Raw genomic sequence first — 27,828 nt, forward strand, 5'->3', positions numbered from 1 at the left:
CCTTTTCCCCTTTCCCTACCTTTTGCCAGTTTTTTTGAGGGTAGTTGAAATCGCCCATGATTATTATTCAATGTATTTTACTCATGTCATAAATTTGCCTACATATTTTTTTCTCCACTTCCCTTCACTAACCAAAATAAATTTGGGGGGGACTTTATGCATAACTTTTCATTGGTAAACATCTGCAAAGTTAAAAACTAAAACCACTGGTAGGAGCTAACAGATGGAGCTGTATTGGATCATCAAGAGCTAGGAGTTGTTAAACAATGGGCAGTATTGCATAAAGTGTAACTTTGATATATATGACACATTCATGTCATACAGGAGCAGAAGATACACACTATTTGTATGAGAGATAGAGATCATTTATCTGACTGCTGAAACTATTTGAGATGCTGGATAGAGTAACTGTTGATGTCTGGAAGTGATTTCAAGGTAGCAATTTCATTGTAGGGTTAAGATAATTTCATAAACCTTGAAACCAGTGGTTTCATTTTTTAACTCTGCAGATATTTACAATAAAAAGCTACACATAGACTGGGAAATTCCTGGGAGCTCCTCACACTCCGCTGGCATTACTTCACCGGAAATTATGCAGAAACTGCATTTACACGCATAAACAAGGTTCCTGCCCCACTTCCGGGGAAGCAGTGCTGGCGGATCAGCTTCCAGGAACTTCCCAACCATAAAGTCCCCCTAAAGTTATTCTGATTAACAATGTGACATAAGGGTAGATTTTACGAATTTGCCCTTTTGGCGTAGAGCTTTGCCTGAATGCATATTGGAAATTTGAGCATTGACCAGGAATTTCCTTGGAGCTGCTCCCGTTTACTGTACTTCCAGTGAAGTTACAGTGTCGGAGCAGCTCCGAAGAAATTCCCAGCCAAGTGAATTGTATATGAAGGAAAGACTGGCCAGAGCACTCCAGGTCATTATATACGTGATAATGTCCACAATGAGACATTATTGACAAAGACATAATCAGAGTAACTTAATTGAGTGATAATCCATAGTTGATCACTTGGAGTTAACACATTTGGTTGATCATGAATGAAAAATGGTTCCTCTCCCTGCTCTTAAATAGCAGCTTCTCAGCTGTAGTGGTCATACACATACTCAGTTTACAGCATGCATATACAAGAACCCCACGGCAAAATATACACAGGCTGTATGCTATGACATAGAAGTTTATTTTGTCCCGTATAGATCTTTGGGTACAACATTCTCAGATTTTCAAAACTTCAGCAGCCCACAATGTATATAGTTACTGATCTGTGTGAATATTATACACTTGACTCAGGAATTAATGAAAAGTTCAAGGGTCAATGATTCATTTGTCCTCACTGAATCAAACAACTCAATCAGTGATCTACCCTTTGACCTAGTTTTGCACTAGCCCAGTGATACAGCACTAGACCACCAACAGGTTCAAACGGAGCATCAATTATTTTAAAACATAGCTGTTAGCTAAAAATAACAAAAAGCATACCACCAAACAGCTTCACAAGCAGCACTACTCGAGCACTGAAACTTTCAGGCTGACAATAGCAATACTTTCATTTTGCTCAGCATATTGTTCGTGAATCTTGCAGATACACATTGGGGTTGCCACCAGGTGTGTAAAACACACACACGCTTCAGGAACCGGCAGTGACAAGCACCCGACTCACACCGATATGAAAAGAACTTAACACTGCTTCAGCTTTGCACCCACTAAAGTGTAGCTGCAACCAGTGTGAAGCAAAAGTTTAAAAGTTCCTTGGTAGCCCAATTGACTTCTTAAACTTCATTTTTAATATGTCTAATCTTAGCAATGAACTGATTGTCCCATTGGCTCTTCTCTGCCATTAAAATTAATTTCGATACTGGTGAGCAGAAATTTACAGATAGTATTTTCAGAGCGTAACATGGATCCGGCAGAAGGCTCAGGACTGTTGTTGTATATTAGACTCTAAAACCAATGCCTGCCACATAACTTTGCCCTTAACTACACTTTCTGCTGGTGAGTTACCTGCACCCAACTGAATTTACAGCACACAACCTAGCACAACAAAATGGAGTACGTCTTCATCTTCAGCGCTCCCTGTGCAGATGTAAGCACCTAGCAGGAATGTGTCTACAGCAGTGCTACCTTTACCCAGTCTATTGTTTTTAAACTCTACAAGGTGAAATGATGACTGTGTAATAGGGGGTATTTTAACCTAAAAAAAAGGGTGGATTGCGGCATGTGGGAAGCGAAAGTGTTAAAAATCTGAATCCCGACCTGAACCCTCCTCCAATCCGCTCACTTCCAGTTTTAACAGAGGTGGGATGGAAGACGGGATGAGGGCAGGCAGCCAATCTGCTGCCAGGAGACGGGTCATCTATTTAAATATTATAATGAGGCTGAAAGCCTCTGTTTTAACCAGCACGATCTCTTCACACTGCCCCCCTCCCCCACCCACCATGCTTCTCCCGACCCGCGATCTCTTCACAGCCCCTCGCCATGCTCCTCCTGACCCACGATCTCTTCACAGCCCCTCGCCATGCTCCTCCTGACCCACGATCTCTTCACACTGTCCCCGACCCACCGTGCGCCTCCCAGCCCGTAATTAGTTGGTCGGGTTTTGCAGGCCCTGTGAAACCCGCCAGCTAAGGTGAGGACTGCTGGATCCAGGAGGGAAGTGCCTTTACCCTTACCCCCTGGATTTAGGGTCCCTACGCGACCCACCCCTCGTGATCGGAGACCCCGCCCCCCCCCACCTCCAATACCAACCCCCCGCCCCAGGCCACCAATCAACTCTCCGCCCCCCAGGCGTCTGCTCCCCACCATGAGGTCTCCCCCACCCCCGCTCCTCCAGTCACCAATCTTTGCTGACACCACCCCGTCTCCGTGCTCCTCCTGACCCGCGATCTCTTCACAGCCCCTCGCCGTGCTCCTCCTGACCCGCAATCTCTTCACAGCCCCTCGCCCTGCTCCTCCCGACCCACGATCTCTTCACAGCCCCTCACCGTGCTCCTCCCGACCCACGATCTCTTCACAGCCCCTCGCCGTGCTCCTCCTGACCCACGATCTCTTCACAGCCCCTTGCCGTGCTCCTCCCGACCCGCGATCTCTTCACAGCCCCTCGCCGTGCTCCTCCTGACCCACGATCTCTTCACAGCCCTTCGCCGTGCTCCTCCCGGCCCGCGATCTCTTCACAGCCCCTCGCCGTGCTCCTCCTGGCCCGCGATCTCTTCACAGCCCCTCGCCGTGCTCCTCCTGACCCATGATCTCTTCACAGCCCCTCGCCGTGCTCCTCCTGACCCACGATCTCTGCACAGCCCCTCGCCGTGCTCCTCCCGACCCACGATCTCTTCACAGCCCCTCGCTGTGCTCCTCCTGCCCCACGATCTCTTCATAGCCCCTCGCCGTGCTCCTCCTGACCCGCGATCTCTTCACAGCCCCTCGCCGTGCTCCTCCCGACCCACGATCTCTTCACAGCCCCTCGCCGTGCTCCTCCCGACCCAGATCTCTTCACAGCCCCTCGCCGTGCTCCTCCTGACCCACGATCTCTTCACAGCCCCTCGCCGTGCTCCTCCCGGCCCACGATCTCTGCACAGCCCCTCGCCGTGCTCCTCCTGACCCACGATCTCTTCACAGCCCCTCGCCGTGCTCCTCCTGACCCACGATCCCCCCACACTGCCCCCTCCCCACCGTGCCCCTCCCGGCCCGCGATCTCTTCACACTGCCCCCCCCCTCCCCCCACCGTGCTCCTCCTGACCCATGATATCTGCACAGCCCCTCACCGTGCTCCTCCTGACCCTCGATCTCTACACAGCCCCTCGCCGTGCTCCTCCTGACCTGCAATCTCTTCACAGCCCCTTGCCGTGCTCCTCCCGACCCACGATCTCTTCACAGCCCCTCGCCGTGCTCCTCCTGACCCATGATCTCTTCACAACCCCTCGCCGTGCTCCTCCCGACCCACGATCTCTTCACAGCCCCTCGCCATGCTCCTCCTGACCCACGATCTCTGCACAGCCCCTCGCCGTGCTCCTCCCGACCCACGATCTCTTCACAGCCCCTCGCCGTGCTCGTCCTGACCCACGATCTCTTCACAACCCCTCGCCGTGCTCGTCCTGACCCACGATCTCTTCACAGCCCCTCGCCGTGCTCGTCCTGACCCACGATCTCTTCACAGCCCCTCGCCGTGCTCCTCCCGGCCCACGATCTCTGCACAGCCCCTCGCCGTGCTCCTCCTGACCCACGATCTCTTCACAGCCCCTCACCGTGCTTCTCCTGACCCACGATCTCTTCACAGGCCCTCGCCGTGCTCCTCCTGACCCACGATCCCCCCACACTGCCCCCTCCCCACCGTGCTCCTCCCGGCCCTCGATCTCTTCACACTGCACCCCCCTCCCCCCACCGTGCTCCTCCTGACCCATGATATCTGCACAGCCCCTCGCCGTGCTCCTCCCGACCCACGATCTCTTCACAGCCCCTCGCCGTGCTCCTCCTGACCCACGATCTCTTCACAACCCCTCGCCGTGCTCCTCCCGACCCACGATCTCTTCACAGCCCCTCGCCATGCTCCTCCTGACCCACGATCTCTGCACAGCCCCTCGCCGTGCTCCTCCCGACCCACGATCTCTTCACAGCCCCTCGACGTGCTCGTCCTGACCCACGATCTCTTCACAGCCCCTCGCCGTGCTCGTCCTGACCCACGATCTCTTCACAGCCCCTCGCCGTGCTCATCCGGACTCACGATCTCTTCACAGGCCCTCGCCGTGCTCCTCCCGGCCCACGATCTCTTCACAGCCCCTCGCCGTGCTCCTCCCGACCCACGATCTCTTCACAGCCCCTCGCCGTGCTCCTCCCGGCCCACGATCTCTTCACAGCCCCTCGCCGTGCTCCTCCCGACCCACGATCTCTTCACAGCCCCTCGCCATGCTCCTCCTGACCCACGATCTCTTCACAGCCCCTCGCCGTGCTCGTCCTGACCCAGGATCTCTTCACAGCCCCTCGCCGTGCTCCTCCTGACCCACAATCTCTTCACAGCCCCTCGCTGTGCTCCTCCTGACCCACGATCTCTGCACAGCCCCTCGCCGTGCTCCTCCTGACCCACGATCTCTTCACAGCCCCTCGCCGTGCTCGTCCTGACCCACAATCTCTTCACAGCCCCTCGCCGTGCTCCTCCTGACCCACGATCTCTGCACAGCCCCTCGCCGTGCTCCTCCTGACCCGCGATCTCTTCACAGCCCCTTGCCGTGCTCCTCCTGACCCACGATCTCTGCACAGCCCCTCGCCGTGCTCCTCCCGGCTCACGATCCCCCCACACTGCCACTTCCCCACCGTGCTCCTCCCGGCCCGCGATCTCTTCACACTGCCCCCCCCCCCGACCCCCCACCGTGCTCCTCCCGGCCCACGATCTCCTCACACTACCCTCCCCGCCACCGTGCTTCTCCTGACCCACGATCTCTGCACAGCCCCTCGCCGTGCTCCTCCCGACCCACAATCTCTTCACAGCCCCTCGCCGTGCTCCTCCTGACCCACGATCTCTTCACAGCCCCTCGCTGTGCTCGTCCTGACCCACGATCTCTTCACAGCCCCTCGCCGTGCTCCTCCTGACCCACGATCTCTTCACAGCCCCTCGCCGTGCTCCTCCTGACCCACGATCTCTTCACAGCCCCTCGCCGTGCTCGTCCCGGCCCGCGATCTCTTCACAGCCCCTCGCCATGCTCCTCCCGGCCCACAATCTCTTCACAGCCCCTCGCCGTGCTCGTCCCGGCCCGCGATCTCTTCACAGCCCCTCACCGTGCTCGTCCCGGCCCGCGATCTCTGCACAGCCCCTCGCCGTGCTCCTCCCGACCCACGATCTCTTCACAGCCCCTCGCCGTGCTCCTCCCGGCTCACGATCCCCCCACACTGCCCCCTCCCCACCGTGCTCCTCCCGGCCCGCGATCTCCTCACACTGCCCCCCCCTCCCCCCACCGTGCTCCTCCTGGCCGTGATCTCTTCACACTGCACCCCCCTCCCCCCACCGTGCTCCTCCTGGCCGCGATCTCTTCAGACTGCCCCCCCTCCCCCCACCGTGCTCCTCCTGGCCGTGATCTCTTCACACTGCACCCCCCTCCCCCCACCGTGCTCCTCCTGGCCGTGATCTATTCACATTGCACCCCCCTCCCCCCACCGTGCTCCTCCTGGCCGTGATCTCTTCACATTGCCCCCCCCTCCCCCCACCGTGCTCCTCCTGGCCGTGATCTCTTCACACTGCCCCCCCCTCCCCCCACCGTGCTCCTCCTGGCCGTGATCTCTTCACACTGCCCCCCCCCCTCCCCCCACCGTGCTCCTCCTGGCCGTGATCTCTTCACACTGCCCCTCCCTCCCCCCACCGTGCTCCTCCTGGCCATGATCTCTTCACACAGCCCACCCCCCCCCCCACCCACCGTGCTCCTCCCGGCCCACAATCTCTTCACACTGCCCCCCCCTCCCCTCCACCGTGCTCCTCCTGGCCGTGATCTCTTCACATTGCACCCCCCTCCCCCCACCGTGCTCCTCCTGGCCGTGACCTCTTCACATTGCCCCCCCCCCCCCCTCCCCCCACCGCGTTCCTCCCGGCCCGCGATCTCTTCACACTGCACCCCCCTCCCCCCACCGTGCTCCTCCTGGCCGTGATCTCTTCACATTGCACCCCCCTCCCCCCACCGTGCTCCTCCTGGCCGTGATCTCTTCACACTGCCACCCCCGACCCTGGTGTTCGCCCTTTTGTCTGTTCAGCATCACTGTGTTGCAAAACAGTATTTAAGAGATACCCTTTTGATTGGATATACAGCCTGGGAACATTAAAGGATTGCTAGTTAAGCTTAATTCATGAGGTATAAAACATATGGCATATTATTATGATGGCTGCATTAATAAAGGACACAGTTTTGGGAAAAAATGTTTGCCAAACTGTTTTTTTGCTTGGGAGCAAAGAACCTGTGAGCCAGTTTGTGATATCAGACTCAAGTGATGTGATAATGTAATTGATACCAACACAACTGTCCGGAACTTGCGATCCTGGTGACGGTGAACTGGCAGCATTCCCAGTCATTTTGTCTTTGAAACTGACGCAACTTCAGCACATGCACAGCCTAAAGCGGAAATCCTGAAGTTGCTCTGTCATAGACTGCTCCTCCACAGGCTGCACTGTGGACCCCACCCCCCCGTACCCAGAGTCGGCAATCAGTGTAATCTGTCAAATCATGGAAACTGACCAAAACATCGGTAATACCACTGTTAAATATCCAATTAAACGTTAGCGCCTTTTGGATTAGATGTAACTGGGGTTTTAACAGCGTATTGACTGCTAAACAAAGGTTACAGCCCTGAAAAACGAACTCTAATTTTGTGGAGTGTCAAATTTATCAATTTTAATAAAAATGTAAAAAATTTAGAAACTTTAAAAAATGTTAAATTTTTTTTAAAATTTGTTCATCTTTATTTCAGGTTTGCCTTTTCCCCAAGTGAGAGCCTCAATCTTTGTTTTTCCTCTCTCTAACATTTTTAAAAAGTTAGAATTTTAAGAGCTTACCCACTTCCTCATTTGCTGTCTGTGAGAATTCTGTTTTGATTGGCTGTGTAATGATCAATAACATGCCATTCTGGAGTGGTACACTAGATGGAGCTGTAGAGCTGTATATTTAGTTGTATGTGTTTAAGACTACACTACCCACGATGCACTAGGCTACCCAGAAGGCAGCAGTCAAGATGGCTGCCTGCACACAGGAGCACACATGCTGAATCTCTGCAGATGCTGTACCTAGAGAATGTGTACTGAATAAATGTCTAGCTAGAAGCTAGCTGTTCATAATAAGAATGTCTAGTTATTAATGAACATAACATGGTACCAGGATTGGTGAAGGTCTGCTGAAAATTGTGAAAAGCAACATGGAGAATTTGAGGCCACCGGAGTTTTTGAATCTCACGGGAAATGTCGACTACAATTGGCGGACTTTCAAACAACAATTCGAACTCTACATTGCTGCCATCGGGTTCGGTACGAAGCCAGACGCAAGGAAAATAGCATTGCTGCTCACGGTTGCAGGCCCACAGGCGATAGAGGTATTTAATACATTTGTATTTAATCCAGAGGAGAACAGAGAAAATTTAGACGATGTGCTAAAGAAATTTGATACACATTGTTCTCCCAAAAAGAATGAGACCTATGAAAGATGCGTGTTCTGTTCAAGGACATAGCAGCAAAATGAGACTTTTGATAGCTTTGTGACTGATCTGAAACTGAAAGCACAGACATGTAATTTCTCTGAGCTGAAAGCATCCATGATTCGTGACCAAATTCTGTTTGGTATTCATGATAAAAAGGTCAGGGAACGTCTGTTGAGAGAAACCGAACTAACATTGAAAATGCTGTGAAAATATGCCAAGCCAGAGGGCTAGCTCGACAGCACGTGAAGCCTTTCAGTGAAATCAATAATGATGCGATTGTAGTAAGTGCTGCTGTCGGTGCTGTGTCCGACAAAGGGAAGAAACGTGTTGGATCCGTGTGTTAATGGAGACACGGAATGCAGGAGTTGGTTTCACAGGTGTTTACTGAACAAAGTCTGGAGGTGAACTAACAGATACAAGACACTATACAGGCTTATATAGCCCGAGTGGCCATTACCGGCATTACAGTACACAGGGGCTCTTAAAGGCACATACACCACAATTCCTCCCCTTTTAGACAACCAGTACATAACATTTTAAATAATCATTAATTAACATATTACAAGAACAATAATCTACATATTTGCTGCAGTTAATCAATTATAAGTTAGTCTCTCTGGAGGCTTCCTGACTCGGTCCGGATAACGCCTCGGTGGTGTAGTAGTTTTTGGTGGTGTAGTAGGTTCTTTTGGCAAGGTCGATTCAGCTTGAATGCCAGTGTCGGGTTCATCTGGTTCCAGTATCACCGGATTGGAGGTAGATACTATGGGTATCTCTGCTTCATCATTAGGCGTATAGAGTTGTGGTGTAGGTTGTCCCTTTTCGGATGACTATGATCTGGTCAGCATGGCGCCTTATTATGCTTTCTCCAATGTCCACGGTATACATCAGCAGTCCTAGTCATGTGCAAATAGTCCCAGGCTGCCATTTCTTGGTACGGTAGTCTCGGGCCAAAACTTGTTGACCTATCTGGAAGGTTCTAGTTGGCCTTTCGTTCATGCCTTGAAATTGCCGGTTCTCCACGTCCCGTCTGATGTTTGGCTTGATCAAATCCAGCCGGCATCTTAGGCTTCTATTGAAGAACATCATGGCGGGAGTTTGGTTTGTAACCACATGTGTTGCATTCCTGTATGCAAACAAGAAGTTATCTACCTTATGCTGAAGTTTTATGTCTTCATTACCCATGGCCTTTATGGCCTTCTTGAAGGTCTGGACAAACCTTTCAGCCAATCCATTGGTGGCGGGATGGTATGGGGCAGACGTGTAGTGCTTAACCCCATTGTTTTTTTTAAGAACTTCCTGAATTCTTAGGACACAAATTGCGGTCCATTATCAGAACAGATCTGTTCAGGCAGCCCATTCCTGGCAAATATGGTCCTTAATACTGTGATGGTTTTGTCCGTGGTGGTGGACGACATCTTTATTACCTCCGGCCACTTGGAGTGTGCATCAACCGCGATTAAGAACATTGAGTACATAAATGGACCAGCAAAGTCGATGTGTACCCTTTGCCATGGAGATGAGGGCCACTCCCATGGATGTAGAGGAGCTTGTGGTGGGGCGTTTTGGACCTTCTGGCATCCTAGGCAGCTCTTCGATGTCTCCATCGATACCTGGCCACCACATAAACGCTCTGGCTAGGTTCTTCATTTTCACTTCACCCAGATGCCCCTCGTGAAGCTCCTTTAGCACTTTATCCTGGAGTTTGGATGGAATCACCACTCTGGATCCACACATCAAGGTTCCTCGGCACACTGACAGCTATTCTCTTCTTTGCGAGAATGCTGGCAACAGTGCTTCGCCATGTGCTGGCCATCCCTTCACCGTTAAATCGTAGACTCATGAGAGAGTCGGGTCATTTCTCGTTTCTTTTTCAATGGCAGAATTTGTTACTGGTAGACATTCCACTATGGTTGAGTGGAACATCTCCACTGGGTCCACTGTAGGTGCCTCTTCTACCGTTGGCAACGGTAGGCGCGATAAACCGTCAGCATTCCCATGCTGTTTTGATCCTTTGCATTCTATGTCATATTGGTGTGCCCCTAGGAAAAGGGACCACCTCTGTAGCCTTTGCACTGTCATAATGGGAATACCCTTTTTAGGGTTGAATATGGAGACGAGGGGTTGATGGTCAGTCAACAAGGTAAATTTTTGTCCGTGTAGGTAATGGTTGAATTTCTTCACTCCCCGTACCAGGCTGAGTGCTTCCCTGTCAATCTGGGCATAGTTACGCTCAGCTGAGTTCAATGAGCATGACGCAAAAGCTATCGGCCGCTCCGAGCCATCAGGGAATCTATGCGACAATGCCGCTCCTACGCCGTAAGGGGATGCATCGCACGCCAGTCTGATTGGCAGTGATGGGTTGTAATGAGCCAAAACTTCCTTGGACGTGATCAAGCCTTTGCATTTATGGAAGGCACGTTTACAGTCTTCGCTCCATTTCCAAATTACTCCTGTTTGTAGCAGTTCGTTAAAAGGGTGCAGAAGAGTTGACAAGTTCGGTAAAAATTTATGATAGTAATTTATCAATCCCAGGAACAACCTTAATTGTGAGACATTTTCAGGTGCTGGGGCTTTTATGACCGCTTCAATTTTTTCAGGTGACTTATGCAACCCTTCTTCGTTAATTATGTGGCCACAATATGATATTTGTTTCTGGAAAAATTCGCACTTGGGGCGATTTGCTCGTAGGCCCCGTTCTCTCAGCCTAGTGAGCACCTGCTCCAAATTGGCAAGGTGCTCGTTGTCGTTTTCTCCTGTTACAAGGATGTCGTCTAGGTAGCATTGAGTCCCCGGAATCCCTTGGAGGACTTGCTCCATAGCTCTTTGCCAGATAGCTGGAGCTGATGCTACTCCGAAAACCAGTCGATTGTACTGGTACAGGCCTTTGTGTGTATTTATCGCGAGATACTTTTTAGAGGCCTCTTCAACCTCCATCTGTAGATATGCCTGTGCCAAGTCAATTTTGGTGAAACGTTTCCCTCCGGATAGTGAGGCGAAAATATCTTCTATCCTCGGAAGAGGATACTGTACCGTGTGAAGGACCGGGTTTACAGTCACCTTGAAGTCCCCACAGATGCGAATTTTTCTCTGTTCTTCAGATTTATCATTATTCAACGTTTTCTTCATGACCGGGACGATGGGTGTTGCCCATTCGCTCCAATCTATCTTGGATAATACGCCTGCCTTTTCCAAATTCTCCAGCTCTGCCTCGACTGCTGGACGAATTGCGTATGGCACGGTCTTGCCTTAAAAAACTTGGGAATTGCCGCATCTTCCACTTTTATTGAGGCGGTGACGCCTTTCAAGGTTCCTAGTTCCTGTTGAAACACTTCCTTGGCGTTGGCCAAGATGTCTTTTAATCGTTCAGGTATGACGTCATCATCATTTTTTTTCTTACTGGTCACCGTCAGTGCCTGAATGGAGTGCCAGTCTAAACGTATCTTCCTGATCCATTCACGTCCCAACAGCGGTGGACCACCATCTTGCAGAACGTATAAATACAACCTCTGTATTTCCTTGCCGTTGTATACAACAGGCACCTTTATTTTCCCTTTGGGGTATACTTTCTGCCCCGTATATGTTTTCAAGATAATGGATATGTCTTTCAAAGGTATATGTGGAAATAGCCGCTCGTAATCCCGTCGACTTATGACGGTCAGAGCTGATCCTGTATCTAGCTCCATTTTAACTGGGGACCCCGCTATCGTGAGGGTAACCCAAATGGTCTGGTAATCTTCTTTGGCAATTACATTATGTAATTTGAGACAGCTTAGTCTCTTGTTTCCGGAGTCACTATCGCTCTTCTGGTCTTCAGAGTTACTGTACGTCATCATTTGTACCTTTCTGTACTTTTCCTTATTGATTTTTTTCCTGTCCGTGGATTTTTTTTTTCCAGATCGGCATACACGTGCAATGTGTCCAATCTTTCCGCAGTGCCTGCATGCTTTGTCCTTGAACCAGCAGTCCCTCTGGTCATGGCTGGATCTGCCGCAGCGATAACATCTCTCGAAACCCTGTGTCATTTCATGGGTGCCGAAGTCCTGTGGCTTTTGCTGTGTCTCTGCAGCTCCTCTTGCGGCTGCTTCGTATGATACAGACATACTGAAAGCCTTGTCCAGTGTCAAATCTTTCTCAGAAAGTAGCCTTTTCTGTGTTCCTTCACTTAGGAGACCGCAGACGAATTTGTCTCGAAGAGAATCTGCCAGTCCTGCCCCGAATTGGCAGTGCTTTGACAGCTTCCTTAATTCGGTGAGGTAATCAGCGTTACTTTCATTCTTGTGCTGATTCCTCTTGAAGAATTTGAATCGTTCCGCTATCAGCAGCGGTGTTGGGTTTAAGTGCTCCTGTAGGGTATCAACAATCTCCTTAAAATTCTTCTCCTTTGGTTTGGCTGGAGTGATTAAGTTTCGTAACAGCCCGTATGTCCTTGCGCCCATTAGATTTAGAAGTACTGATGCCTTTTTATCATCTTCTATTTCATTTGCTGTGCAATATACCTCCACTCTTTCCACATATGTGGTCCAATCCTCTATATCGCTATCGAAAGCGTTAATATTGCCAGCCTTAGGCATCCTGAAAAAAAAATGGCGCCTCCCGCGCTTTCCTTTCTTCCCTGCAGAAAAAAATGGTGCTTCCCGCACTTTCCCGCCGCTGCTGCTGCTGACAACGCTGTTCTCTGCGGTTTTTATTTACATAGGTTTTTTTTTTCAATAGGTGGAGACTCGTTACCGCCGGACGCTCTGGGACTTTTCCCTCCCTCTGCTTGGTCCAAACGCCGACCTGCTTTGCAGTGCCGGCCGTCTCCCGAGTGCTCCCCCCTTCTGTCTCTTTTTGCCTCCGCCTTTGCTGCTTGGCCCCGCTGTAGAGCCAGCCGATGGAGCGCCAGCCTGCCGCCCAGGAAGGATTATTGCAGTACCTGCCACCAGCTCGGCTAGCTGGTGAAACCACAGTTTTTTTTTCTTTCTTGTTTTTCTTCGACTTCCGTCTGAGGAATCGATCTCCTTGAGGTGCTGCCGAATTGCAGGTAAGTCCGTTTCCAATTCGTCGCCACTGTTGTATCCGTGTGTTAATGGAGACACGGAATGCAGGAGTTGGTTTCACAGGTGTTTACTGAACAAAGTCTGGAGGTGAACTAACAGATACAACACACTATACAGGCTTATGTAGACCGAGTGGCCATTACCGGCATTACAGTACACAAGGGCTCTTAAAGGCACATACACCACACATGGGCAGAACAGAAATGAAAAGCAATCGGAGGAAGGAATTTTTAATTGTAAATGCTGTGGTTATAAACACCAGTTAAGACAATGCCCAGCATTTGGAAAAATGTGCACAAAATGTCATGGAAAGAATCACTTTGCCAAACAATGCTTTTCAAAAGTAACAACAAAGAAAGGGCAACAAGTCAATATGATTGAGGACACTGATTTAAGTGAGACATTTTTTGTACGAATGGTGTCATGTGACAATATAGAAAAGGATACAGAAAATGTGCAGCCCTCAGATATGGACAATGCTGAACATAAAATTAATGCAGTAAAAGAGGACAAATGGATGATCCCACTGCAGGCAAATGGAGCATTAGTTACATTGAAACTAGACACTGGGGCAAAAGCAAACTTAATCAGTATGAGTGACATTAAAAATATGAAAGAAAAGCCCAAAATACAGAAAAAGTCAGTACTACTGAAGGACTATAATGGAGAGAAAATAGATAGCTTAGGTGTATGCAGACTTAAAGTGACAGTCAAAGACAAAGTGCATCATCTCATGTTTTCTGTTGTGGCTGAAAGGCTTGATTCACTACTGGGTAACAAAGCTTGTGAGGACTTAGAACTGGCCAAGAGAGTATACCATATAAACTGTGCCATAAACATACCAGATGACTCAGTGGATTCTGTAGTAAATAATTTCCAGGATGTGTTCAAAGGATTTGGAGTTCTACCATTCACTTACAAGATCTAGCTAAAGGAGGATGCTCAGCCTGTGGTACATGCTCCAGAAGAGTTCCAGCACCCCTGTGTGACCGGCTCAAGAATGAACTGGACAGAATGACCACACTAGGAGTCATCAGGAAAGTCGAAGAGCCAACAGACTGGGTTAACTCCATGGTATGTGTAAAGAAAAAGAACAATGATCTAAGAATATGCATGGATCCAAAGGACTTAAATGCAAACATAAAACGTGAACACTACCAGATTCCCAAGCGAGAAGAAATCACCAGTGAAATGTCAGGTGCCAGATACTTTACAAAGCTCGATGCCTCACAAGGATTTTGGCAACTAAAACTGGATGAAGAGAGCATCAAATACTGTACCTTCAACACACCATTTGGCAGGTATTGTTTCCTCAGAATGCCTTTCAGGATAATATCTGCATCTGAAATCTTTCATAGAGTGATGGAACACATAATAGAAGGTCTGGAAGGAGTCCAGGTCTATGTTGATGACATCGTCATCTGGGGCTCCACACTGAAAGAACACAATGAGAGACTGACTAAAGTGCTACAGAGCATACGCGGAATGGACTGAAGCTCAACAAAGCCAAGTGTCAGTTTGGCGTCCAGGAAGTCACTTTCCTAGGAGATAATCTATCTGGTAAAGGAATAGAGCCAGATATGGAAAAAGTAAACGCCATACTCAACATGCCCCGACCCACTGACAAAAAAGGAGTGCTACGCATCATGGGGATGATAAACTTCATTGGAAAGTTCATTCCTAACTTGTCAGCCAAGACAGCCTGTCTGCGAGACCTGCTACATAAAACAAATGAGTTCACATGGACAGAAAGACATGAACAAGAGTGGATGAACCTCAAAACAGTGCTGACAACCACACCTGTACTCACTTTCTTTGACCCGACAAAGAGAATCAAAGTGTCAACGGATGCATCAAAGGATGGCCTAGGTGCGGTCTTGCTACAAGCAGAGGGTGAAGATTGGAAGCCTGTTGCCTATGCCTCCAGGTCTATGACTGATACTGAGTGTCGATATGCCCAGATTGAAAAGGAATGTCTAGGCTTGGTAGTTGGATTAGAAAAGTTCCATGGCCACATATATGGACTTCCCACCTTCACAGTTGAGACAGACCACAGCCCACTGGTTGCCATCATAAAAAAAAATCTGAATGAGATGTCTCCAAGGATTCAACGACTCATGATGAAGCTGCAAAGATATGACTTTGAACTGATCTACACACCAGGCAAATACATAGTGTTAGCAGATGCACTATCCCGAGCACCCACAATGAGTCAAGTGAGCTCTACTGAAGAAGACGTGGATGTTCATGTGAGTATGGTCACTGCTGCGCTGCCCGTGTCAAACACAAAATCAAAGCAAATAGCAGAAGAAACAGTAAAAGATACAGTGTTACAAACAGTAATACAGAACATTCATCATGGTTGGCCAAAAGGTTCCTGTCCAAAATTCTATCACATAAGGTCAGAGTTGAGTGTCGCAAGTGGACTATTACTAAAACAGAACAGAATAGTCATTCCACAGGCTCTACGTCAAGACATGCTGAAAAGGATTCATGAGGGACACCTCGGAATTGAAAAATGCAAAAGGAGAGCAAGAGACACTGTTTATTGGCCTGGCATAAATAAGGACATTGAGAACATGATAGGCAAATGTGAGACATGTCAGAAACACCAAAACAAACAAACAAAGGAACCAATGATAGTAGCTGACATACCAACAGCACCATGGCAAAAGGTTGGTATGGACCTTTTTAATTTAAATGATAAAGAATATCTAATAGTGATTGACTACCAGTCTAACTATCCTGCGATGGCGCTGCTCTCAAGCACCACAGCAAGCAGTGTCATAATGCATGTGAAATCCATCTTCGCCAGACATGGAATTCCCAGGATTGCCGTTAGCGACAATGGTCCGTGCTTCAACTGTAAGGAGTGGCAACAGTTTGCAGCACAGTATGACTTTCAGCACATCACATCCAGTCCTTTGTATGCTCAGTCAAATGGTAAGCAGAGAAAGGTGTTCAAGTTCTCAAGCAGCTACTGAAGAAAGCGACAGAAAGCAAGTCTGATCCTTATCTCGCCCTGCTGAGCTACCGAGCCTCACCTTTAGACTGTGGTTCTTCACCTGCTGAACTACTAATGGGTCGCAAGTTGCACACCACGCTACCCTGCTGTGCAAAAGAACAGCAAAGTAAGGAACTGAGACAGAGACTTCAACTGCTAAAGCTGAAACAGAAATCATACTATGACAAGTCATCCAAAACTCTGAAACTATTGACAAGAGATGATGTTGTCAGGATTGAGGATCCAGACGCATGGAACAGGAAAGCTACAGTTCTTGAGGAAGTAGGACCAAGGTCATACACTGTTAGAACTGAGGAAGGACAGATTCTCAGGAGGAACCGCCGTTCCCTCCTGAAAACACAAGAAACTATCCAACAGCAGATTGATGACAATGCCGCAACTGAATCTTGTCATTCACCACCAGAACAATCTCATGAAAACACATCAGACTTACCTGTGTTAAGAAGATCCACACGTGAAGTAACAAAGCCTGATAGACTTAATCTTTGAGTATAAAGTAAAGCTTTGAAAATGTTTATGTTTATAGAGCACTAGCAAAAGTGTTACTGATATCATCTTTATCGTTTTTCTTGAAAGTTAATTGATGTTGATTGATATGATTTTGTTAAGAAAGGGGGATGTAATGATCAATAACATGTCATTCTGGAGTGGTACACTAGATGGAGCCGTAGAACTGTATAGAGCTGTATATTTAGTTGTATGTGTTTAAGACTACACTACCCATGATGCACTAGGCTACCCAGAAGGCAGTAGTCAATATGGCTGCCTGCACACAGGAGCACACATGCTGAATCTCTACAGATGCTGTACCTAGAGAACGTGTACTGAATAAATGTCTAGCTAGAAGCTAGCTGTTCATAATAAGAATGTCTAGTTATTAATGAGCATAACAGGCTGTTAAGACAGCTTGTTGACATCACAGCAGCTTGCACGAGGGGATCCCCACTATACTACGTTGATTTGAATTGAACGTCGGAAAACCCGAACTTTTCGATACAGAGATCGCGAGATCTTTGTGCGAAGCTTACTTTTGGGGCCAGCGGCGAACGCCTTCGTTTTGCCGCTGACCACAAATTCCGGGCTAATATTTTCGCACTGGGCTACCATTTCCACTGTGCATAAAAAAGATTAGACAATTCAGAAAAGTCATTTTGTTTTTACTTACATTGGTTCCAGCTGTCATGGGGTTCCCCAGGTCACAGACAACCATTTGAGTTGAATTGTCCACTTTATAGGCACAGCTTAGCTTGCTCAGTGCCTGGCGAACAAAGAACAGGGTGACACAAACCATAAGGCTTTTTACACATTCAGAAAGACATTTCTTCTCTGTAAAACTCATATATACAAATGTTTCACTGGGGTCAGAGTTTTATAACTTAAGTTTTGAAGAATCCAGTCATTACATAAAATCACAAAGAGTGTCATGAATCTTATCATTCATGAAGAAATGACTCATGAAATAACACTGGGTGGCCAGCTGGTGGCGCCGTCCAAGGAGTATAAATACTCAGGCGTGGGCCCAGCTTGCCCAGGACGTTTTTGTAACCAGGAACTAGTGATGTAGCTAGAATCTCATGGTTGTGAAACAGTTGATTAAAGCCTTGTTTTATACTCAAATCAAGTGCTTAGTAGTTTTCTTATGTCAAAGAGCAAGTATTTTCCTCTTCCTCCAGAACCTGTAAATAGAGAGGGATGCCCATATGGAATCATAGTTCCTATACAGGCAGCACTCAATGACAGCTCCCAGGGGAAACAAGCTTTGATAGCTGATGGGTGCAGTTCTAAGAAGTGCCTGTAAATTCATTCCCACTAAACAGCAAAGAAGCAGTGGAATGGGTGGAAACAAATGCAACAGCTATTCCCAGTAAGTCCAAAGAGATTAGTACATGTTAAGAGTAAAAACTCAACATGAGGCAAGGGGCCTCCCAAAGCAGTGTCTGTTTTATATGAGCTCTGAGTATCTGGTCCACTGTTCAGGTGCCCAAACTTCATTCTGAGGTCTAGTCCTAATTTGCATTTTTTCAGGGTATTAAAGAGCTGAGCACACAATCGGTGTGCAGGCTCTCTGCACCACAGGAACTTTGCAGGCCTCAACATCCTAAAAAGCATGACACCACTGGGAAACGCAGAGCTGCATCACAGGCGTCAAACATTACAGTGTTAAACCTCATGGCCTAGAAATTGAGTTTGCGCTGCGCCGGGGCTTAACGCCGGAAATTTAGCGCCGGTGCTAAGTTGCGCTGTGCGCGCCAAAAATTCAGTAGCGCCGCGCCCAAACGGCTGCCGGCGCTACTGAAGGCTGTTTGCGCCTGAAAACTGGCGCTGCGCGCCGCATTGCGGCGCTATTCCGGCGCTGCAGCGCCCGATGCGGTGCGGCAGGCTCGGGAAGTGCAGGCCTCCTCCTTCAGTTAAGGAGGAGCTGCCTGCACCCGCCCGCTGGCCGGTTAAATCGCCACAAAAATGAGCCCGGCACCTCGGGAAAGTGCCGGGCTCGCAGCCGAGAAGCATCTGTTCCGCGGGGGGGGGGGGCGGTGGGGGAGTCCGGGGAGGGAGGTGCAGGCAGGCGGCCGGCGGGAAAGCGGCCGGCCGCCGCTCCTTTATGCGCCGGCGCAAAGTCGTGTAAGACTTTGTTGCCAGAGTCTTAGTTGCGGCTGCCACGGGCGAGGCGGCCGCAACTGAATTTCGGCGCTGGGGCCCGTCACCACGGCAACCGGGACGCTGCGCACACCGATGACGTCATCGGTGCCGGCGCAGCGCTACCGGTGTAACGCCGATGTTGGGCCCTAGTCAATTTCAAAACCGGCTGTAAGTCCAGCGCAATGCCCTCTAGCGCCGCAAAATGGGCGCTAAGCCCACTCAATTTCTAGGCCCATATGTACTAAAGCTATATTTACGTGTTAAACTTTATTTTGAAAGGACTATGATGGGTGATCATGTGCATATTCCAAACATGATAAGTTAATACAAAGGGGGTGGTTTTAAGCAAGCCACTGTCATATTGTAACAGCTACATCATTATTCTTGAAATTCAATTCCTGAACATGGAAAGGCACCATTAAGCATCTGCACTGCAGTTCAATTTTACATGCTTCTTCATATTTCTTCACTATCAATTACACATACTCAATTGATTTTATGTTGCACATCTAACAGCAACAATAAGAGGGATTCTTGGAAAAAAGGTCCCCAATTTTGATCTTATAACTATCACCAACTTTGAGCCACTTGCAAACTTTTTGTCTAAAAAAGTCTATTTAGAATTATTATTTTACAATCTTCAAAAATACACCTACCCAAACTAATTGGACATTGTGCCTTCAGTTCTATTACCTCATTGTTGCGAATAACACCAATATAATCTGCTTCCGGTGGTATTATGACACTTAGTTCTGCTTCATATGCTCCTTCCCCTTCATTCTTCCCATTTATGATTAAAGTGAGAGGGTTTTCATCTCCAATTATTAGCTGATGTCTATCACTGTGAAACACAAAAAGGTGAAGCATCAATGCAGTTTAATCTTTATCTTCTCCTAGTCAAACTGACAGGATGCTACCAATCATAAATAAACTCCACAGATGGTAAAGATATCACTTCTTTGGTCTCTTACTGACAATAAAAATGATCACAAATCTGTCATGATGAAAGCCCAAATATTTCACTGTAAAGCTTAAATGGTGAGAATCTTTAGGGAAATGTACTACATAGATAATTTTCAACTTACGGGGTAGCTGCAAGTTTAAGCGCTGGGATGCAAACATTGTCGTCTCCGCAGTCTAGGAGAATGTGTGCCTGTGTGACAAAAGAATAGCTATAATGATAAAGCCTACTATTTAGTTTTAAAGATTTTGTGTTAATTATGGGAACTACAGTATAAGGATCGACCTAATGCTGTAAATAAGGTCCTAGAAACAATATTTAAATTGTTCCTTAAAAAGTATCAAGAGTCAGACCCAACTTGATGCAAGAATTAAGCTCTCTGATCCTTGTCATAGTGCAGGGCCGAGGAAATTGCTTAAACATGTGCTAGTTGGCTGAATGCCAAGAGTTAGAACAAATACATCTAAAACAGTGCATCGGACTATCTATAATCCAATGCATTAATATTTACCCCCAGTGAATCTCCTTACTTCACATAACCTCAGTATGTCCCCACAATGGCCTTTTGTTCATCTGCCACCAATGATGCTCTGCGATTAGTTGGATAAGGCAACACAAGATCTTCCCCTTCTAAAATGATGTGTACCTTGTTAGAACTACCTGAGGAAACGGACCTTTCTAATAGCAGCCAGTTCTGCAAACTCCAGCATAAATCAATCCTTCTCTCCCAGAGCTCAGTTTCCACATGCAAGAAAGATCTTACCTGCCTAGATGGGCAGTGGGGAGAAGTTTGGAAACAAATGTTGATGAGCTCTGCATGTAGCAAAATACAGGAAAACCAAAATGATCCCAAAAAAAAACCCCACATGCTGTGCAGATTCCACAAATATTGTAAACCCTATAAATTTCACTCTGCTTCGAGCAGAGGAATATTGGAAGGGCTGCGGCCTAAAAGGCACACTTTGACACATGTTCTGGTCATGCTCCAGAATCCAACCGTTCTGGACAGCAACTCAGGGAGGCCAGTGGACCAAGTTCAGCTTATTTGCCAGAGCCATAAAATCCACCATGGGGAGCATATAAACACAGCTCTCAAATTTAGCAACAAGGATGTGTGTCTGTATATTTTGGCAAAGTGCACAAGCTTCCACAACAAACAGGAAAATAAATCATTTGTGGGATACATGCCAATCTGAATAGGTGACGTATAGCCTGTGCCTATAAGTGGGGAAAATGCCAGGTGGTCTTCCAGGGTCTACCTCCTGGAGACCTGCTCATTGTAATGACACCTGAGGGTGTCACTTGCCTCCCATAAAAGGACCGATCAGCAAAACTAGAGCTGTGGAAGGGAGCAACAACGTTTTACACTGTATTGTATGATTTGTGGTTGTAAATTCCTCTGTTCTTCTTCCCAGCAAGTTGGGTTATTTCTGTTAATAATAAATCTTTCTCTCTAATTAGATCTTTTCTGTCCCACAGTGAAAATTACAAATTTAAAAATGCAATTAAAACAATACAGTTTCAATGAAACATGCTTCCAATAGTTTAAGCAACAGATCCTGTTTTAAAAACCTGCACCGTATTTAAAGCATTCAAAATTGATAAATAAAAACAGCCCCTTAGCCTTTTCCTTTAAAAAAATAAAAGAAATGTTCTCTTTCTAACCACTTTTGATGGCAACTGTTCACTATGATGCACTTTTCAATTAAAAATATGTGATTGATGTGCCCATACTAACAGGAGATGTAGGACTTTATAGCTGTCTTTGGAAGCCACTAAAAAAGTGTAGAGTGAAGGATGCTTTATAAATGGGGTGCGTAGATGGGTTCTGTATTAGTAAAGAAACTACAAAAATTTAAATGCAACATGAGAGGTTATAAATCAAGGAGGCATGTAAGTGGAGTCCTTTAAATATTCTAGCTGGTCCTTTGGGATATTGTTTTAGTATGATTCCATTAGGGCACAATTTAAGAATATTTATTCACTTTCCTTTACATAGGGTGAGGGACCAAGCTCGTGTTCTGTGTTGATCGTATATATTTGCGATGGTAATAAATCAAAAGTGAATTTGACTATTTGAAACTAATTTGTGGACTATAAGAGGCATTTTAGCAAAGGCTAATGGACTGAGGCTGGATTTTGCCTACCTGGGCGGGTCCGGTGTGGGTGGAGGCCATGGCGGGTCGCAACCCCGCTACTGGCTCCATCCCGCTGCTGAAAACGAACTTAATAGGGCCTATTAAGCCCGTCCAATGCATTATCCAGCCGAATTAAATGGAGCGTGTCTGGTGACGTCATTCATGATGCGTTTCCAGCTGGAATCTTTAAAGGGACCATGGCCACATTGGATTTGAAGTATAATCTAACATAGTGCTATCAGTGCACTATAGCATTGGAGTGCTGCAAACACTGACAATGAGGCAGAGGGCTGCACCCAGGTTCTCTGATGACTCCCTCCATATGCAGGGAAGTCCTCTTTCCTTCCTATGGGTGGAAGACACCTCCCCAGTAGACCAAAACAGCCTGGTTGCACATTGCAGAAGAGGTCACAAGCAGGGATGTGGTCAGGAGGACCTGGGTGCAGTCTGCAAATATTTCGATGATCTCAGTAGATCGGGAAACATTAGTACAAAGCCACACTCCACTTCATCCTGCTGTGCCTCTCATCACATCCCCATCACTCTGCCTTCCCTAACCTACTCCAGCACATCCTTACTCACACCAACATACCTTGCACCTCCACCCATCCCTCTCTCTCTCTATCTACATTATCACATCCCCATCTCACTAGGCACCCCTCACACTCGCCCTCATCCTAGTGCAATCATACCAGCTAACAACACACAAGGGTAGGCACTTGGGTGTTTTACCCAATGTTTATGTAAAGTTTCTGTTAATGTGGTGTCAAACATAAAAATCTTTCTTTTCAACACTTTCTGGTCTTGGATAGATTTGTGTGCACCTCTGGAAGTGGCTTAGTGAGTTGCAGTGAATGGTGAGACATAAGGGTATCCCCCACCTGCTTGCAAAGGTGATGAGTGTGAAAGGAATGGCTTGGTCATTGTAGGGATGCTTTATGGTGTTGGTGTGGGGTGGTGCCAACCTGGCGCATCATGTGGGTGTACAGCATAAAGTTAACTACATCTGGCCATGATGAGGCCATTCCTGGCCCCTCCTGGGCACAATGTGGTCGGGTGCTGATGTCCTCTGTCCTGTGCAGCATCAGGTGATTGCGGAGAAGGTTGGGGTTGTTGTTGGTGTTGCTGGTGTGACTGGTGCTGCTGGTGTTGGGGCTCATCGTGGTCCGATTCTGATATATGCCACCCATTCTGATGGAATAGATGGCAGGTGAAGTTGATGACAGAAGCATTCTGTCAATGGTGAGAGAGTTCTTCCAATGAGGTGAGACTGGATGGAGACTTTGCTGGAAAGGCTTGCAGCCTGCAGAATCGGTGCTGGAAATGGACTGAGCAACAGCTTCTGCTTGAGGAAAGTGATGATCTGTCAGGTGGGAGCTTTTACTATATATCTGATGCTGCCAAGTAATCAGATGGAGCAATGGCCACGGAACTCCCGCCTCAGGTTGACAGACGTGCTCCCCGAGCAGCATGAATCCCGTGGCCATGCGGTTAAATTTTAAAAAGCCTGTTAAGGGTCTAACAACTAGCTGTTAATTATCTCAATTGGGTCGCCCGCCGCTGCCGGTTGGGTCGGCTCCATGATGGGGGAAAGGCACATGGAGGCAGGATGACAGCGGGTTCCCGGCCGCTAATTATAGCGCCCCAAAAAAATTAGCGCCCCCCGCGGCCGATTTTCCCAGGTAGTGCCCCGAGTGGGAGGAGGGACGCTACTGGAAGCGTCCTGCGTCCCTCTTGGGGCGTTGCAAGCCAATATTGCGGCACGTTGCGCAACGGTGCTGCAGGCCTTCCTCCCCTTATTAAAAGGGAGGGGTCTGGCGCAGCGCAGCCGCAGGTAGGCCCCCCTGACCCCGGCGGACATAGTCTCCGGCGGTAGGTCGGGGGGGCGCCACCCAATATTACAGCCGGGGCGCCGTGCACGGCAATGACGTTATTGCCGGCAGCACAGCGCCCCACGGTTAGCGCCACCGCTAACCTCCCGCTGAATTTCGCGGGAGGCGTTAGCGGCGCCACGCCCAGGCGCTAGTTGATTTGCACTCTATTAGCGCGGGAGGCGCAAATCAACCAAATTTAGCCCCCTAGGGATCCAGAAATCGGGGTCTAGTGTCAAAAAGGGCAATGACTAGGGAGTATCAATCTCATGTGGAAACAATTTCCAGACATATGTTTAAGATGATGAATAAGTAAGGAGTCCACTACCTGCATCTGTAGTACATTGCGGGAATTTTCTTACGATCTGCAGAAGATCCTGGAGACTGTGACAGCCTGTAAAATTGTTGCTGCTTCAAAATGCTAGGAAGAGCTTGTAAGGGCTTGGTGGCTTTTGGAGTGGTAGCTAACAATACTTCAATAAATGCTTTGAACAAACACTTCCAAGACCTCATTGGGACTATTAGGTCTGTGATGACACCGATCTTTGAGCTTGTGCCCAACTTTAGTGGACTGTAAGGAGTGGGCGCAGATGTCACTGTCTCTTTGGAGAGTGGCAATGCCCTCCAATGCCTTCACGAGAGAGCTTCAGACATGGGCCTGACATTCCCCTAGCCCCCAACTGCAAGTGACGAACTGTCGGTTCCTCTGGGACAGCAGCTACCCTGAGACAAGACTTACCTCAGGTATCTAAGGCTCCAAGGTCCAGACAACCATCACTCAAGCTCAGGGAGCACTTCGTAGGAGTAATAGATTCCTTGTAACAGCACTTACTGTCCCTGGTAAAGTGGCAGTAATTAATTCAGTGGATTTGGGTGGAAATGGAGAGGAATAGGGCAAATGGGTTAACCATGCCACCTTGACCTTATTTAAATGTGGTGGAAAGGGCTTGTAGCTGCTCTTATAGAGAACCAATGGGGTTTTTTTTTTAAGGATGAATTTAGGTGCAATTGCTTGTTGTGAATTTAAGAATGCATTTCCCTGTTTATTGCCCCAAACCTGTCCCAAAACAGAGGAAAATCGAGGCCTACATGTTAAAGAAGGAACTTTACCATTATTCTGACTGAAACAATGTGCGATGTTAACATTCTGCTGCAAATATTTCTTGAGGGTTCCATTTACAACACTTCAGAATCATTTACCACTAGAATGCAGCACTGGATACACATAATTGTAAAATTTGTGGCTCTTCATATGTGATCAGTAGGATTCAAGAGAGTTACAATTGGATGATGTCAGGTTGTTTATTATTTTGAATGATGCACTCATGTTTTTCTTTTATTGTTAAAATAAGGTGAAGGACTAAGGCCACCATGAAGGTTGAAAAGAGTAAGAGAGAAGAGATCAATTGGGAAATAGTGACCAGATAATTCCAAACATAAATTTTAAAGTCTGAAATTTGTAGGAAGAAAGATGGCTTGAGGAAGGAGGGGGATTTCATGATTTGAGGGTATAAGGATATTATGGGATATGAATCAAAGGCAGGTAAAATGGAGTGGAGACACAGATCAGCCATGATCTAACTGAATGATGGAACAGGCTCAAGGGGCTGAATGGCCTACTCCCATTCATATGGGAAATAATTCATTAGAGTAGGAAGCTGCGCTGAGTTATAGTTGGAGATTAGAAGGAACAAGAGAGACAAGGTCAGATCCACACTGCCCATAGTAATACAATTAAAATTGGGTGACAAGACAATGGAGAGAGAGAGAGAGAAATGTTGGAGTTTAAAGCGAGATTGACAATCAGATACATTTTTTTGCACTCTGACATGGCTTCATGACAGATGTGCTAGAAAAGTCTTGCTAGATATGGGAACTGGACTCAAGTTTTAGATGGACTTAGGTTTTATAGAAAGCTAAGAACAGTTGAGAAATTAAGTATTTGGCTAGTTGCTCTTCAGCTGAGGAAACTATAGTTTTAATTTTAACCTAACACACCCAGCGAGAACCGGGCAGGTTCGGGTTGGGCGCCCGATTTACACCCTGCCCAATTTTATGCTCCACTGAAGTCAATGGTGTATAAAATCTGGTGGGGTATAAATCAAGCATCTGAACCAAACCTATCCCATTCTCACAGGGGTGGGGGGTGGGGGTGGAGGTTAAAATTGTGGCTTGTGCTTCTTTGAGGCAGCTTTATTAACAGAAATTATGTGGAAGTTTAAATTGAGGCGAGAGGAAATGTTGAAACCAACAGTGTCATAAAATAAAGAACAACTAAGAGTGAGGTCATCAAAGATAAGTGGTAACCACTGGTTAGGCTTGTGAGAGGCATGAAGAGCCATGGTTGAGAATCTTCTCGGAGCTGCTCCTGCTCCATCGCCATGATTTCGCCGGAAATGCCTCAGAAATCCTGTTCATGCACGCAAGTTGGGTTACCGGCGTACTTCTGGAAAAGTTACGGCATCGGAGTGGGAGCAGCCCAGGGAAATTCCTGGCTCGTGTTCTTGAAGAACTGAAAGAAATAAGATTTTAATTTCTCTGTTGAAAAACACAGGAGATTAAAATGTAGTACTACACTCACTGCATTGCAAGAGGACTGGAGTTTGTGAGCACTGAGTGAGTGTGATCTGAAAGATGTTGACAAATGCGGAATGGAGACATCAGCAGAGTTGGATGATGAGTGGAGAAGATCATTGATGGGAAGAATGAACAGAGTGTGAAAGAGGGCAGAGCACTAGGGAACTCCAAAGTTAATGGAATAAAGATGAGATGATGAGCCATGAAGTACAACACAGACTGAGTGATTTGAGAGGAAACTAGGATGCCATGTCTTAGGAGATGTACAAGGCAATTGCAGGTGACTCACCAAGATGTTTAAGAGTAGAAATCCAGACAACAAGATCACTAGTAGCAAGATTGTGCCAAAAACCATATTGGCAATTTCGGATTAAGCCAAAATATGACTAATAATTGTGAGTTAACAGCAGCTTCCATATTTTAGACAGTACTGATGCAAAAGCAACAGAATAGAAGTTAGAAGGATCATGTTTCTTAGAGACAGGGTAAACATGAGAACATTTCCAAGGAGAAGGAAAGCTAGGCTTGGAGAAAGAGAGGCTAAAGAGATGATGGGGGGATGTTCAGAGGCACACATCTTGGGGACAATGGGAGAAATATCATCAGGAGAAGAGACTTTACTGGGGTCCATTTAATGTCCTATAATTTAACATTTTAGAGAGCTATGGGGGTAATTTTCAACTTTGTTGCCTAGGCAGTAAAAATGGTAGAATGGATTGTCCGCCCATTGATGTTCATTCATTGAAATCAATGGAGCAAAAATCGGACAGGTTCTACAATGGGTGGGTGATCCATTACACCAAGTTACCGCCAATGTACCCTTTAGGCTGCGCGGCCACGCAGCGCTCCGGAGCTCCCGCGCAGCTGGCCTACTGGCTTTTAAATAGGAAACACCACGCATGTGCAGTATTTTGAATGGGCCGCACAGCCCCTTAAAGGGGCCTCGCACCCCCTTAAAGGGGCCGCGTACCCAAAAAAAATTTAATGGAACATTGGTTACCATCCAATTAAGTTGAAAATTCACACCCCCTGCCCCCCCCCATTAAGTTTCCAAGGGGATAATTTATATCTTGTAACAAATGGGATCTGAATCAAAAAACGTGAGTGAATTGCCTCCCGTTTACCATATTAAATTTAGTAAATATCGACCATTCTAAATAAATGAAAACCATCTTTCTAAATTCTGTGAAGTCAGAGTTTCCACCAGTACAAACATTAGTAGGTCCACATCTGAATTCGATGTAGCTAACCAACACACCTGCTGCCAGCTGTCTGGCTCCTCCCCTCCCACAATTCAAGGGAATTCCTTGCGATAAAGAGAAAAATGTGTGCTGGCACTTGTACAATTTTTTAAAATTTCCCTTTTTTAAAATTTATTTAACTCTACTTTGACCTGTACCAGAAGGAACC

General features: G+C 47.3%; 1 protein-coding gene across 1 annotated transcript in view; it reads right to left on the reverse strand.

The window, feature by feature from the left end:
* Positions 1 to 27,828, reverse strand: part of itga8 (integrin, alpha 8) — a 291,754-nt gene that overhangs the window by 120,637 nt on the left and 143,289 nt on the right. The window contains exons 19-21 of the mRNA XM_085987920.1: positions 19,957 to 20,024; positions 19,565 to 19,712; positions 17,400 to 17,492 (exon numbers count right to left, since the gene is read on the reverse strand). Coding sequence (XP_085844046.1) covers positions 17,400 to 17,492; positions 19,565 to 19,712; positions 19,957 to 20,024 — 309 coding nt within the window. The remainder of the gene's footprint in view (positions 1 to 17,399; positions 17,493 to 19,564; positions 19,713 to 19,956; positions 20,025 to 27,828) is intronic.

The sequence above is a fragment of the Somniosus microcephalus genome, chromosome 5 (genome assembly GCF_052327205.1).
Source record: "Somniosus microcephalus isolate GS21.2 chromosome 5, FLI_Smic_1.0, whole genome shotgun sequence".
NCBI classification, from domain to species: domain Eukaryota; kingdom Metazoa; phylum Chordata; class Chondrichthyes; order Squaliformes; family Somniosidae; genus Somniosus; species Somniosus microcephalus.